At 48.2% G+C, this 11,875-nt stretch overlaps 2 protein-coding genes across 2 annotated transcripts; one reads left to right on the top strand and one right to left on the bottom strand.

The window, feature by feature from the left end:
* Window positions 1–2,441: 2,441 nt before the first annotated feature.
* Window positions 2,442–3,525, bottom strand: LOC101836515 (diazepam-binding inhibitor-like 5). The gene is made up of 2 exons (XM_021225646.2): window positions 3,394–3,525; window positions 2,442–2,888 (listed from the first exon to the last, which is right to left on the bottom strand). The coding sequence occupies exon 2, from the start codon at window positions 2,836–2,838 to the stop codon at window positions 2,575–2,577; it is 264 nt and encodes an 87-aa protein (XP_021081305.1). The 5' UTR covers window positions 2,839–2,888; window positions 3,394–3,525; the 3' UTR covers window positions 2,442–2,574.
* A 34-nt stretch (window positions 3,526–3,559) lies between these two features.
* Gemin4 (gem nuclear organelle associated protein 4) lies at window positions 3,560–10,999 on the top strand. Its single transcript, XM_005067382.4, has 2 exons — window positions 3,560–3,673; window positions 7,644–10,999. Exons 1-2 carry the CDS (start codon window positions 3,664–3,666, stop codon window positions 10,808–10,810), a joined length of 3,177 nt encoding a protein of 1,058 aa, XP_005067439.1. The 5' UTR covers window positions 3,560–3,663; the 3' UTR covers window positions 10,811–10,999.
* Window positions 11,000–11,875: the final 876 nt, after the last annotated feature.

The following is an 11,875-nucleotide window of genomic DNA, read 5'->3' as shown; positions in this document are numbered from 1 at the left end:
CTTAGACCCACCTGCCTCTGCCTCCTGCTGGGATCAAAGGCACAGGCCACCTTACCCAGTGGCTTTGAGTTTTTGACCTTCCTACCTCAGCTTCCAGTGCTGGGATTATAGATGTGTGCCATTTCCAGGCTTGATGTTTTTTGTTTTGTTTTGTTTGAAATTTCATCCTGGGACTGAATAGATAGCTCAGTGGTTAAGAGCACTGGGTACTCTACTAGAGGACCTGAGTTTGATCCCAGCATCCAGATGGTGGCTCTGTGATTCTAGCCCCAGGGATCAACACTCTCTTAATGCCTCTGAAGGCACCAAATATACATAATGCACAGACATATGCAGGCAAAACATCCATAGGCTTAAGAAAAAATACCCTTTGGATAAAAAAGATCTGGGTAATGCTCTCACCTTGATTTTATATTTTAAATAGCCAGAGAAAACAGGAAATGTTGGTTAGTATTCAGGCATCTTTACTGGCCTGCCCTTGGGTTTCTGACAGAATATACCCTCAGCTGCAGCCACTAAGAGCACTTCTTGTGCACATTGACTTTGTTCCCTTTTAAAGGGGCCCTACCCACCTTTCTCCCTCCTTTACCCTCCTGCTCCCCTCTCCTTTCTCTCTGCTTCCCTGCCTGTCTGCTGTCTGTCCCCCCCACCATTTTCTTTTGCTGCTCCTGTCCTCAGAAGTTGCCCCCCTTTTCCCATTCCCTTTCTAATTAAAAAAACAAAACAAACAAACAAAAAAAACTTCATGTGAGCTGTCACATGGCATCTTTTTCTCTAGTGCCACTTTTTTTTTTAATTACAAGTGTTTAATGAACAAAATATTCAATGAGTCACATTTCTGTGTGCCTGGTTCTGTATTAGCTTCTTTATAAAATGGTTTTAGTCTTTAAGATGGATTAAACTATTTCTTCAGCCTGAAAAAAATATTTTATGGTGATTTTCTGTTTGGGTTGATATAGGAAGTTGGTTTCAGTCATTAAAAACAATTGTTATTAAAGCTCTTTGAAAAGGATGGAAAGGAGGACTATTTAAAAATTTGTGCTGGGCGGTGGTGGCTCATACCTTTATCCAGAGGCACGTGGATCTCTGTGAGTTCAAGGCCAGCTAGGGCTGTTATACAGAGGAAACCCTGTCTCAAAAACAAACCCAAAAAACCTTTAGGGCACACAAGATAGCTCTGTAGGTGGTGATGGCACCTCCTACAAAAGTCTGGCAACCTGAGTTTGCTCCTATGAGCCTATGTAAAGGTCAAAGGAGAGAACCAACTCCATAAAGTTGTATTCTGACCTCCACATGCAAACTTAACACACGCACTCCTGCCACACCTACACATAGAATACACACATTAATAATAAATGAAATATTTTAATGATAAAAATATACTTTATAGTTATCATGGTGGTTCATGCTTGTAATCACACTCAGGAGGAAGAAGCAGATGAATCTGTAAGTTGAGGCCAGCCTGGTTCACACAGTTTATTCCAGACCAGCCAGGCCCTATCCCCAAAACCAGAATAACCCATAACAAAACACCTTTAGAAACTTGTGTTACAATGTGGTGATGTTTATGGTCTAACAAATAAAGCTTGCATGAAGATCAGAGTACAGAGCTAGCCACACTAGTTAGCCATAGAGGCTAGGCAGTGGCTTATACCTTTATCCAGAGGCAGGCGATCTCTGTGAGTTTGAGGCTAGCTTGGTCTGTAAGAGTGAGTTCCAAGACAGCCTCCAAAGCCACAGAGAAACTCTGCCTCGAAAAAACAAAAAACAAAACAAAACAACAAAAACTCTAGCACTTCATATGTCAGCTTTGTAGGCACCCTGGTAGCACACTGATGTCGCTTAAATGATCGACAAAGAGTACCCTGGTACCCTGGCACTTATATGAGCCACATGTGCCTATACACATGTCAGGGTTAAGAAGAGCAATCCTAAGAACATTTAGGTTGCGAAGCCTTAGCTGAGTCTTTTGGATGCTAAGATTCTGAAACCATCTTGCTCCATTGTCCCTCAGCTGCTGTGTTGTGATGCATGACTTATCTTACCACTCTGCCACTGAAAATCTGAGCTCCATCAATATACTTCACTGGGCCTGTGTTCTAGATGAGGGCTTTTCTATTTGACATCAGCTCTTTAGAAGGCAGAGTCCCTTTCCCCTCTGTACTGTTGGATTCTTGGTGAGTTGACAGCCCTTGATGATACAGATCCAAGGCTCTGCCTCCATTTCCAACCTTGGTGATTTTCATAGCATGATTCACCCCCACCCATCCCCGCTTCTGCCAAATATCCATCCACATAGTCTGTGAGACCAGGCTATTGATGGCAGTCAGACCACACAAAGCATGGCGAATGGAGCTTTCCCCAGCCGAGATGCTCTTACACATTTGAACCCCTTCCCAGGGCCCTCACAGAGGTGCTCTTTTGCACAGACTCCACTCTCATGCGGGTCAAGTGATTTATTGATGTCTCCGCTAACCTTGCTACCCTTTCAGTATGTTTCAGCCATCAGGAGTTCTTAAACCCATTCCCTGCCAGTGGTGCCATTGCTACTTCCTTGTGTCTGCCAAAATGTCCTTAGCCAGCCTCGTTTTTCTTCAGCTCTTCCACTTTGGCAATATAGATCCTCATGGCATCCATCTTGGACATCCCTTTGTTCACATTCCACGCCTCCCATTTGGCCTTTGCTCTCACATCTGTGGCTGGAGGGACAGGGATGTTACAGTCGCCCTGGGTGGCCTGTTTGTAGAAGCTGTACACCAGCAGTTTCTCCTGATCACTCAAGGGACCCTTCAGCTGCTTGAGCGAAGCGCAGGCCATTTCAAACTCCACTTGGCTCATCGGTGCACCAGAGGCTGTGTGTGCCTCTCTGTTCTAAGTGATACCTGGCGCTAGAAGAGAGTTGAGAATAAGCAAACATGATTATCAGCCTTGGAAAGAAAAGATAATGTGTGGGAAGAACACAGGACGTGTGTGTGTGTGTGTGTGTGTGTGTGTGTGTGTGTGTGTGTGTGTGTGTGTTTGAAAAAGTACAAGTTGCTGACCAGGAATCCATTCGATTGGCTCTGTCCCACAGTGCTTTGTTCCAGTGTGACTATCTTTCAAAGTTACAAAGGCGCCTCTGAGAGCTGAAAATTGACGTTGCTATTGCCCGTAGAAGACAGTGCAGCATGAAAAGCTTTTGAGCATTTCTGTGTGTCTCTGAGGCTGGACGGGGAGCCCCGTGGATCCACTGCGGGTTAGTGGGCAGCCCGGGAAAGGCCATCCCGTGGGGGTGAATCGTGGGCGGGAGCTGCTCGCGGTTCCTGGGTGAGAGTGACTCAGAAGTCTGGACTAAGGGATTGGACCTCCTGGCCTCAAGATTGCTGTGATTCTGCAAGGAGCCGGCCTACCTACCTGAGGGTAGACGGCTGGGAAGCTAGGGCCGAGAGGGGGCGCTGTGGGCTTGGGCGACCTCGACGCCGCGCGCTTGTTGGGAAGGACGGAGGACGCGTGCGCACGGAGCGGAAGCCAGGCAGCGGAGTACTGCCGCACGGAAGGCCAGGCGAGCTGTGGGCGGGCCCTGTGACGCGACTGTGGCGCCGCCCTTTGTGCCGTGGAGAGAGCTCCGTGTTCGCGGCCTCGGAGTGGGAGGGGCGGTCTAGTCCGGCCGCCAGCTTCGTCGCCATGGACCTAGGTGGGTTCGCGTTTCTCTACTCGGCCTGGTGTCGGGCTGCGTCCGGCAGAGCCCCTCCAGGGTGGGCCGAGACCATGTGCTCCTCGAATGGCGCTCTCCAGAGCCAACGCTGGAGGCCAGCGGTCTGAGGAGTTTTGGGGGACCCGCGGCCTCGAGGCCGGTCTCCAGCCCCAGCCCGGCCTCGTGTTGGTCTTCCTCGATCCCTTCTCCTCCTCGTGGTCTCTTCCCATTAGAAAACAGCAAGCGAATGTAGCCTTGGATCCCCTGAAAGTGCACAGGGCTACTGCACGTGTTTCGGAAATACCGGGCTGGGAGGCACGGACGTCCGGACCTTTCTTCCTTATTGGGTGACTGCCGAGTCAGTGAACAAGTTTCTTAGCAGGTCTCCTGGTCCACAAAGCAGACATGCTGATACTGCCTTCCTCCCAGACGCTCGGAGTTTCTTTGAGACCATGTGCATAACTGGGCGCCTTACGGTGATTTGTACACAGCGGCGTCCCGCAACCCTCGCTTGAGAGAGCAGGGATTGCAGCAGCTCTCTTTTTGAATCCCAGTGCCGTTTGGTTTGGAGTCTCCTAGGCGAGGTCTGGAAGGAGAGCGCCGTTGATAGGAATCTGTGGCCATCAGCCAAGCCTCCCCACCCTGCTAGGTGTGCTCTTTAGAGGGTAAGACAGGGAGGCTGTCCCGGGAGTTACTCCAAGATTTGCAAATAATAAGTTATGGAGAAATGTCTTTGTCCTTAGCCAGCTCTTTAGGTAGTTTCATGCCCCGCAGCTGTCAAGAGTTCTGCCATGGCTTGACTCCGCTGACTCACACACCCAGCACAAATTGCGTCTGGGCCTCGAGGTTTCCATCTCTAAAATAGGAGTGATAATCCTCAAGAAGTTAGTTGGATGATCAAATGGTTTTATAGGTGTAAAGCTGGGTATGGAGGCTTTTGTCTGACTAGCACTCTGGAGGCAGACACAGGAGGATCTCAAGAGTGTTCTAGGCCAACCTGCTCTTCTATATAGTTTCAAGCCAGTCCTGGCTACATAACAAGATCTTATCTCAGGGGGAAAAACAATGTACGCCAACAAGCCCAGTGCCTACCAGAGTAAGCAGTCACTTCCTAGCACCAGCCACTGATAAAGCCTTTCACTTTCCCCTAGCTATTAGCTGAGTCTGGGACTTTGTCAAGCCGCAGGTACACAGTGTCTGAAAGGTACATGTTTGTGGGCAGACATCTACTAAGCTGATGAAGGAATGGTGTTGGGGGCAGGCAGAACAACCTGAGCCAGAAGGAACCCTGCCACAGCAGCCTAGTTCTGAGCCTTCTGCTTTGTGGAAGCCAAGGTGCATTGCCTTCAGGCCTGGGTTTAGTAGGAGTGCTTATCCTTGACTTTTGGTGTGTGTGTGTGTGTGTGTGTGTGTGTGTGTGTGTGTGTGTGTGTGTAAATGGTTAGTGGCCAAGAGATTCATTAGTTCCTTGGAGTCGGTATTTTTTCCCCCCTGGGGATAGGGGAGGTTTGAGACAAGGTGTCACAATGTACCTTGGCTGGCCTCATAGAAGTCTGCCTCCCATGCTAGGATTAGAAGCTTGGGCCACCACAACTGGCCCTGGGGGTCAGTATTTTTGCTGCTGACTCCGACCTATGAGAATGGGGAAGATATGCTCCTTGGAGCATGGGGGACTGAGCATGAGGGAAGGAAGGGTTAGGCATCTCTGGGCCCTGGGAATGGGTGGGAGTTGTCAGGAACAGTGACCATGACCAGTTAGTTGTTACATTCTTTTTTTAAAAATAATTTATAAAAACAATTTACTTAACTTTATTTTATGGACATTGATGTGAGGGTTTCGGATTACTAGAGTTACAGTTAGTTGCAAGATGCCATATGGGTGCTGGGATCGAACCCAAGTCCTCTGGAAGAGCATCTAGTGCTCTTAACTGCTGAGCCATCTCTCCAGCCCCCAGTTGTTAGACTCTTATTTTAGTTTCTAGGCCAAATTATACTCCTTGATAAAGACCTGTGCCCTTTTGTTTCTGCACTGGAGGAGACAAAGACTAGGCCTGCCAACAACTGAACATTTGTGCTCTTTGTGGTCTGATTACTGTTGATAGTGACTTTCCATTCTCCCATCCCTGAAAGATGTTTGGAGAAGGTAACAACAGTACCAAAATAGTTCCAGTAGTGTGATTAGTGTATGATGTGTGCCATGTGGTTTTCTTGGTTATACCATTGAAGATGATAGTCTAGTGTATGCAAATAGACTCAGTAATGTGTAAAGTCACATTTTTGAATGAATGAGCTAGGATTTAAATCCATTGTCTGATTAAACTCTCATATTGCCTTTCTTTAAATGTCTTTATCAGTTCTTAGCTCAGTGAATGACTTTTCCTGGTTCCTGCCACAGAGCCAGAACATTCAGTAGTGAGTCCTTTTTGACTGGAAGAAACTGCTGGGTGAGCTTCTTCCCTGTAAGGCCCAGAATGTTGAAACCCATTAGCAGGAGTGTATTTAGGAAGAAGGAAGGCAGGGCTGGGGATACAACTCACTGGTAGAGTACTTGCCTGGTATATGCAAGGCTCTGGGCTCAAAAACAAAGGCTCAGCTGGGTGTGGTACATGCCTTTAATCCTAGCACTCAGGAAGCAGGGGCAGGCGATTCTCTGAGTTCAAAGCCAACCAGTTCATAGTGAGACCCTGTCTCAACAACAAAAATAAAATACAATAATAAACACCCCCCAAATAAAGGCTGCTTATCACCCAGTGATGGACTATCCATCTGTGTCTTCATATATCACAAAGCTCAGGTTTTGTTTTTTTGTTTTGTTTTTGTTTTTTGAGACAGGGTTTCTCTGTGGCTTTGGAGGCTGTCCTAGAACTCACTTGGTAGTCCAGGCTGGTCTCGAACTTACAGAGATCCGCCTGCCTCTGCCTCCCGAGTGCTGGGAGTAAAGGTGTGCGTCACCAACGCCCAGCCTCAGGTTTTGTTTTGTAATTATTACATTCTTTGTAAACACAGAGAATGGGTACCATCAGTGGAGGTCAGAAGACAGCTTGTAGGAGTTGGGTTGCTGTATTAGGCCTAGGGATCAAATTCAGGTCATCAGACTTGGTGCAGATGGTCACTGAGTCATGCCACTGGCCTCTGTCATGTCTTCTAATGCATACTTGGTGGCACTGTCCCCCAATCCTGTTCCAACTGTTACCTCAGCAGTCCAGCTTTCCTCCTCACACTCCCTTGGTTTCTGTAAACTTCTCAGTGTTGGCACTGCCTATATTTAAATCAGGCCTTTTCTCCTTAACTCGTTGCCATTGCTGAAAGACATCACTAAATGTTCTACCTCAGACTCTAGATAACCAAAACTGAACTTGTCTTCCTCCCTTTAAGCCTGCCCTATGGGGCTGGAGAGAGCTCAGTGGTTAAGGACACATAAGGGCCAGGAGGTAGTGGCTCACGCCTTTAATCCCAGCACTCAGGAGGCAGAGGCAGGTGGATCTCTGTGAATTCAAGGCTAGTCTGGTCTACTGAACGAGTTCCAGGACAGCCTCTAAAGCTACAGAGAAACCCTGACTCGAGAGGGGGAAAAAAAGGAACACATAAGGTTCTTGTAGAGGCCTGGAGTTTAGTTCCCAGCAGCCATACCAGGTGGCTCTTAATCACCTGTAACTCCAACTCCAAAGGACTCAGATAATTAAAGTAAATATAAAATACTTAAAAAGAAACTTAGAAGCCTGTTCTGAATCCCTCTCTGCCTGTTCCCAGTGGTACCATTGTTCTGATTTCCAGGCTAGAGATCTTGGAAACTGGGTTTTATTCATCAGCCAAGTCCTTATGACCCCATCCCTTCAGGAGCCCTTCTTCCTCTCCTGATGTCAAGATCTTATTAACCTTGAAATGATAGACAACCAGTGGCTCTGTTTCTTTCTCTTAGCCCCTGCTTACCATTCTGAAAACTTGATTAACTCTTGGCTTCTCTGTGCAGGGCCCTTAAATATCTGTGAGGAAATGACTATTCTGCATGGGGGCTTTTTGATGGCTGAGCAGCTGTTCCACCCCAAAGCCTTGGAACAGTTGACAAAGTCTGACTGGGAACATGTTGGGCGGCCTATTGTGGAGGCCTTGAAGGAGATCTCCTCAGCCACAGCACATTCCCAGCCGTTTGCCTGGAAGAAGAAAGCACTGATCATCATCTGGGCGAAGGTTCTTCAGCCCTCCCCTGTCAGCCCTTCTGACACTGATACTCGGTGGCAGGAAGATGTGTTCTTCTCTGTGGGCAACATGATCCCTACCATCAACCACACAGTCCTTTTTGAGCTGCTTAAGTCTCTGGAAGCTTCTGGACTCTTCATTCAGCTCCTAATGGCTCTTCCTACCACCATCTGCCGCTCAGAGCTACAGAACTTTCTGGAACACATGACTGTTGACACTTCTTCCAAGGATGTATCCTTCTTCCTGGATGTCTGGTGGGAAATGATGAAGCACAAGGGTGACCAGCAGGACCCCTTGCTTTCCCAGTTCAGGACAATGGCCCATAAGTACTTGCCATCTTCAGATGAGTTTTCTCATCCTCCAAAGAGGTTTAAGTCTGACCCAGATGTGGGTCCTACTATGCCACTGTTGGCCATGCTGCTTAATGGGCTGAAGCAAATCCAAAAGAGAATCCTATGCCTCGGGATGAAGTGTTGTGCATTAGCTAACTTGGCTGACATGCTGAGTGTATTTGCACTGATGGAGGATGACCCCCAGGAGGTATCTGCCACCATGTACCTAGACAAACTAGCCACAGTGATCTCTGTATGGAATTCGGACACCCGGAACCCATATCATCAGCAGGCCCTGGCCGACAAAGTGAAGGAGGCAGAGCGGGACGTGAGCCTCACCTCACTGGCCAAACTCCCCAGTGAGACCGTTTTCATGGGGTTTGAGCTTATGTACAACCTGCTGCAGGAGTGGGGTGCAGAACTGCAGGACATGCTCAACAGCAGTCAGGGGACAAATTATGACACCTACCGTCTGTGTGACAGTCTGACCTCCTTCAGCCAGAACTTGAAGCTCTACCTGGATACTGCCAGCATGTCCAAGGAGGAGAGGCAGGTGGTCTGTGAACTGGCTGAGTGTGTCAGAGACTTCCTGAGAAAAAGCAGCAGAGTACTTAATGACAGGGGACTCGAGGACATCACTGCCTCCATTGCCATGGCCATCATTGAGCAGAAGATGGACCGGTACATGGAAATGTGCTACATTTTTGCTTCTGAGAAGAAGTGGGCCTTTTCAGATGAGTGGGTCACCTGCCTGGTTAACAACAGGTCTCTCTTCAGAGAACCAGACTTGGTCTTGAGTCTGCTGGAAACGGTGATGGAAGTCATCAACTCTAACAGGGTTATCCCCCAGCCTCAGATCAAGCAGGTGATCTGCTTGACCTTGGAATGCTATGCAGACCTCTCCCTTCCAGACAAAAATAAAGTCCTTTCTGGAGTCCTGCATTGTTGGGGGCCAAAGGGCCTTTCGGACAGGTTGTGTGTTTACTTGGAGGGTTTTCAGGAAGACCTCAACACAACGTTTAACCAGCTCGCACAGAGCACCTCTGAACAGGGCCTGACTAAAGCAGTGACTTCTGTGGCCCGCCTGGTGGTCTTGTACCCGGAAGTTGTGGTGAAGAAGATGTGCAGCATAGCTGTGACCAATCTTGGCACTCACAGGTTCCTGGCTCAGATTCTCACTGCCTTCCCTGCCCTGAAGTTCACAAATACGCAAGGGCCAAAGCCACATACAAGTTTCATGGTGTCCTGCCTCAAAGAAACTGTCTGGACAAAGTTTTCCACACCCAAAGAAGAGAAGCAGTTTCTGGAGCTGGTGAGCTGCCTGGTGAATCCTGTGAAACCACAGGGGATCCCAGTTGCTGCTCTTTTGGAGCCTGATGAGGTGCTGAAGGAGTTTGTCTTGCCATTCTTGATGCTAGACATGGAGGAGGTGGGCCTGAGTCTGAAGCTCTTCCTCCAGACCCTTGAAGCCAATGCGGGCTTGGAGGAGTATTGGCTACAAACCTGCTCCCCATTCCCGCTGCTCTTCAGCTTGTGCCGGCTCCTGGACAGCTTCAGCAAGTTCTGGCAGCTCCCCCGGGAGAAGCGCTGTCTCAATCTGGACAGCAAGGATCTTGTGACCCACATCCTGGAGCTCCTCTGTGAGATCGTGCTGGCTAATGCAGAGACCTTCTCCCCAGACACTTGGGCCAAGTCCCTGTCCTGGCTCCACCGCAAGTTAGACCAGCTAGACTGGACTGTGGGCCTGAGGCTGAAGAACTTCTTTGAAGGACACTTCAAGTGTGAGGTGCCGGCCACCCTTTTTGAGATATGTAAGCTGTCTGATGCCCAGTGGACCTCACAGGCCCATGAAGGGTATGGGCCTGGCACAGGGCTTCTCGCCTGGATGGAGTGCTGCTCCATTTCCCACAGTGTCTCTGAAGAGATGCTCTCCCTCTTGGTGGTGAATGTAGGCAATCCTGAGGAGGTCAGATTGTTTAGCAAGGGCTTTCTGGTGGCCCTGGTACAAGTAATGCCTTGGTGTAGTCCGCAGGAATGGCAGTACCTTCAACAGCTGACCAGGAAGCTGTTGGAGAAACAGCTCCTTCATGTCCCTTACAGCCTAGAGTATATTCAGTTTGTTCCCTTGCTCAACCTGAGGCCCTTTGCCCAGGAACTCCAACTCTCTGTTCTCTCCTTGAGAGCTTTCCAGTTTCTCTGCAGCCAGAGCTGTTGTAACTGGCTTCCTATGGATGGTTGGAGCCATGTGATCAAACTCCTCTGTAGCAGTTTGACCAGTATCCTGGATGCAGTCAGGTTGATACAGTCGGTGGGACCCTGGGCCCAGGGACAAGAAGGGGACCTGACTCAGGAAACCTTGTTTGTATATACCCAGATGTTCTGTCATGTTCTGCATATCATGGCCATGCTCCCCCAGGAGGTCTGTGAGCCCCTGTATGTGCTGGCCTTGGAAATCCTTACCTGCTATGAAACCCTAAGCAAGAGCAACCCTTCTGTCAGCTCCTTGCTCCAGAAGGTTGATGAGCAACGCTTCCTAAAGTCTATTGCTAAGAATATCAGCCCTGAAGAGAGGCGCCAAACCCTGCTACAGAAGATCAACAACTTCTGACCTGTGGAGGACAGGAAAAAAGCTATCCCTCCAACATGGTATTCTTCAGAGCCTAGAGCTGAGAACAGACCTTACAGTTATAGGAAAATGTACACATGATGAAAGGAATACATTATAAGAGCACTGTAAAGAAAATAGTTTCTTAGGTATTTGTCACATACTACTGCAATAAAACTCTTTTGGGTTTCATCTTGTCTTGAGCCTTTCTCAGAAGTTTGAGCTTAAATATGCTCCAAAGTTAGGTTTAGGTAATCTTTAAGATCGAGTCAAGCCAGTGGGGCAGGTGTGGGAGTGCACACCTGTGATGTCAGCCTTTGGATGGCTGAGGGTAGCAGCCTGGGCTACATAGTAAGATCCGAAAGTTTATAAAAAAACAAGTCCAGCTGGGGAGGAGGAACATGCTTGTAATTGAGATTCTCCACCCACATTTGGCAGTAAGCCCAAAGGTGGAGCTACCTAGTAGAAAAAAATAATACAAGGTTATATGTTCTTTTCACTGAGGCCTGAGTCTTTTCATCCAGGCTTGGTAACAGTACATACCTGTAATCTCAGCGCTGAAGTACAAGGGTCATAAATTCAAGGCCATCTTGGGCTGCTAGCAAGCATTTTAGTATTTCATCCTTTTTCCAAGGTTATCTCAAAAAAGGGCACATGTGGAAAGGGGCTCATCTGGCTCTGGTTGTGACTTGTGTGACAGAGAGGCCTGCACCTTTGTCAGAGGTATGAACAAAGAAACACTGTTAAGGGGGTAGTAACTATTCAACATACTCAGGAGGGACTGTGCTAAACCAGCACTAATAAACAGCGGATCCCTGGAGGAGGGATGTAATTACTTCTGCCTGGAGTGACATCTTGGTTTTGATGAATGAGTGGCCGAGATAACAATGCATGTAGAAGCATAAAAATGAGAGTGTAAGGTTTCTAGGGTAGTATTACACAACTCTTAAGAACTGGTTATGGAGGTGTCATTTAGTGGGATGAGAGAAAAGGTTCCATCACCTTATTTAAAGTGGTTTACTGCTTTTCTCCCACCTAAAGTAAACTGTTCTGTGGTCAACAGGCAGG

Source organism: Mesocricetus auratus, unplaced genomic scaffold, assembly GCF_017639785.1.
Source record: "Mesocricetus auratus isolate SY011 unplaced genomic scaffold, BCM_Maur_2.0 Super-Scaffold_100007, whole genome shotgun sequence".
NCBI lineage: Eukaryota > Metazoa > Chordata > Mammalia > Rodentia > Cricetidae > Mesocricetus > Mesocricetus auratus.
The sequence above is the reverse complement of the archived record's forward strand: the minus strand, read 5'-3'. Positions and strand labels throughout refer to the sequence as shown.

Bases quoted from the DNA above. Each gene is read 5' to 3' on its own strand.
- LOC101836515 (XM_021225646.2), bottom strand. From the start codon at position 2,838: ATGAGCCAAGTGGAGTTTGAAATGGCCTGCGCTTCGCTCAAGCAGCTG.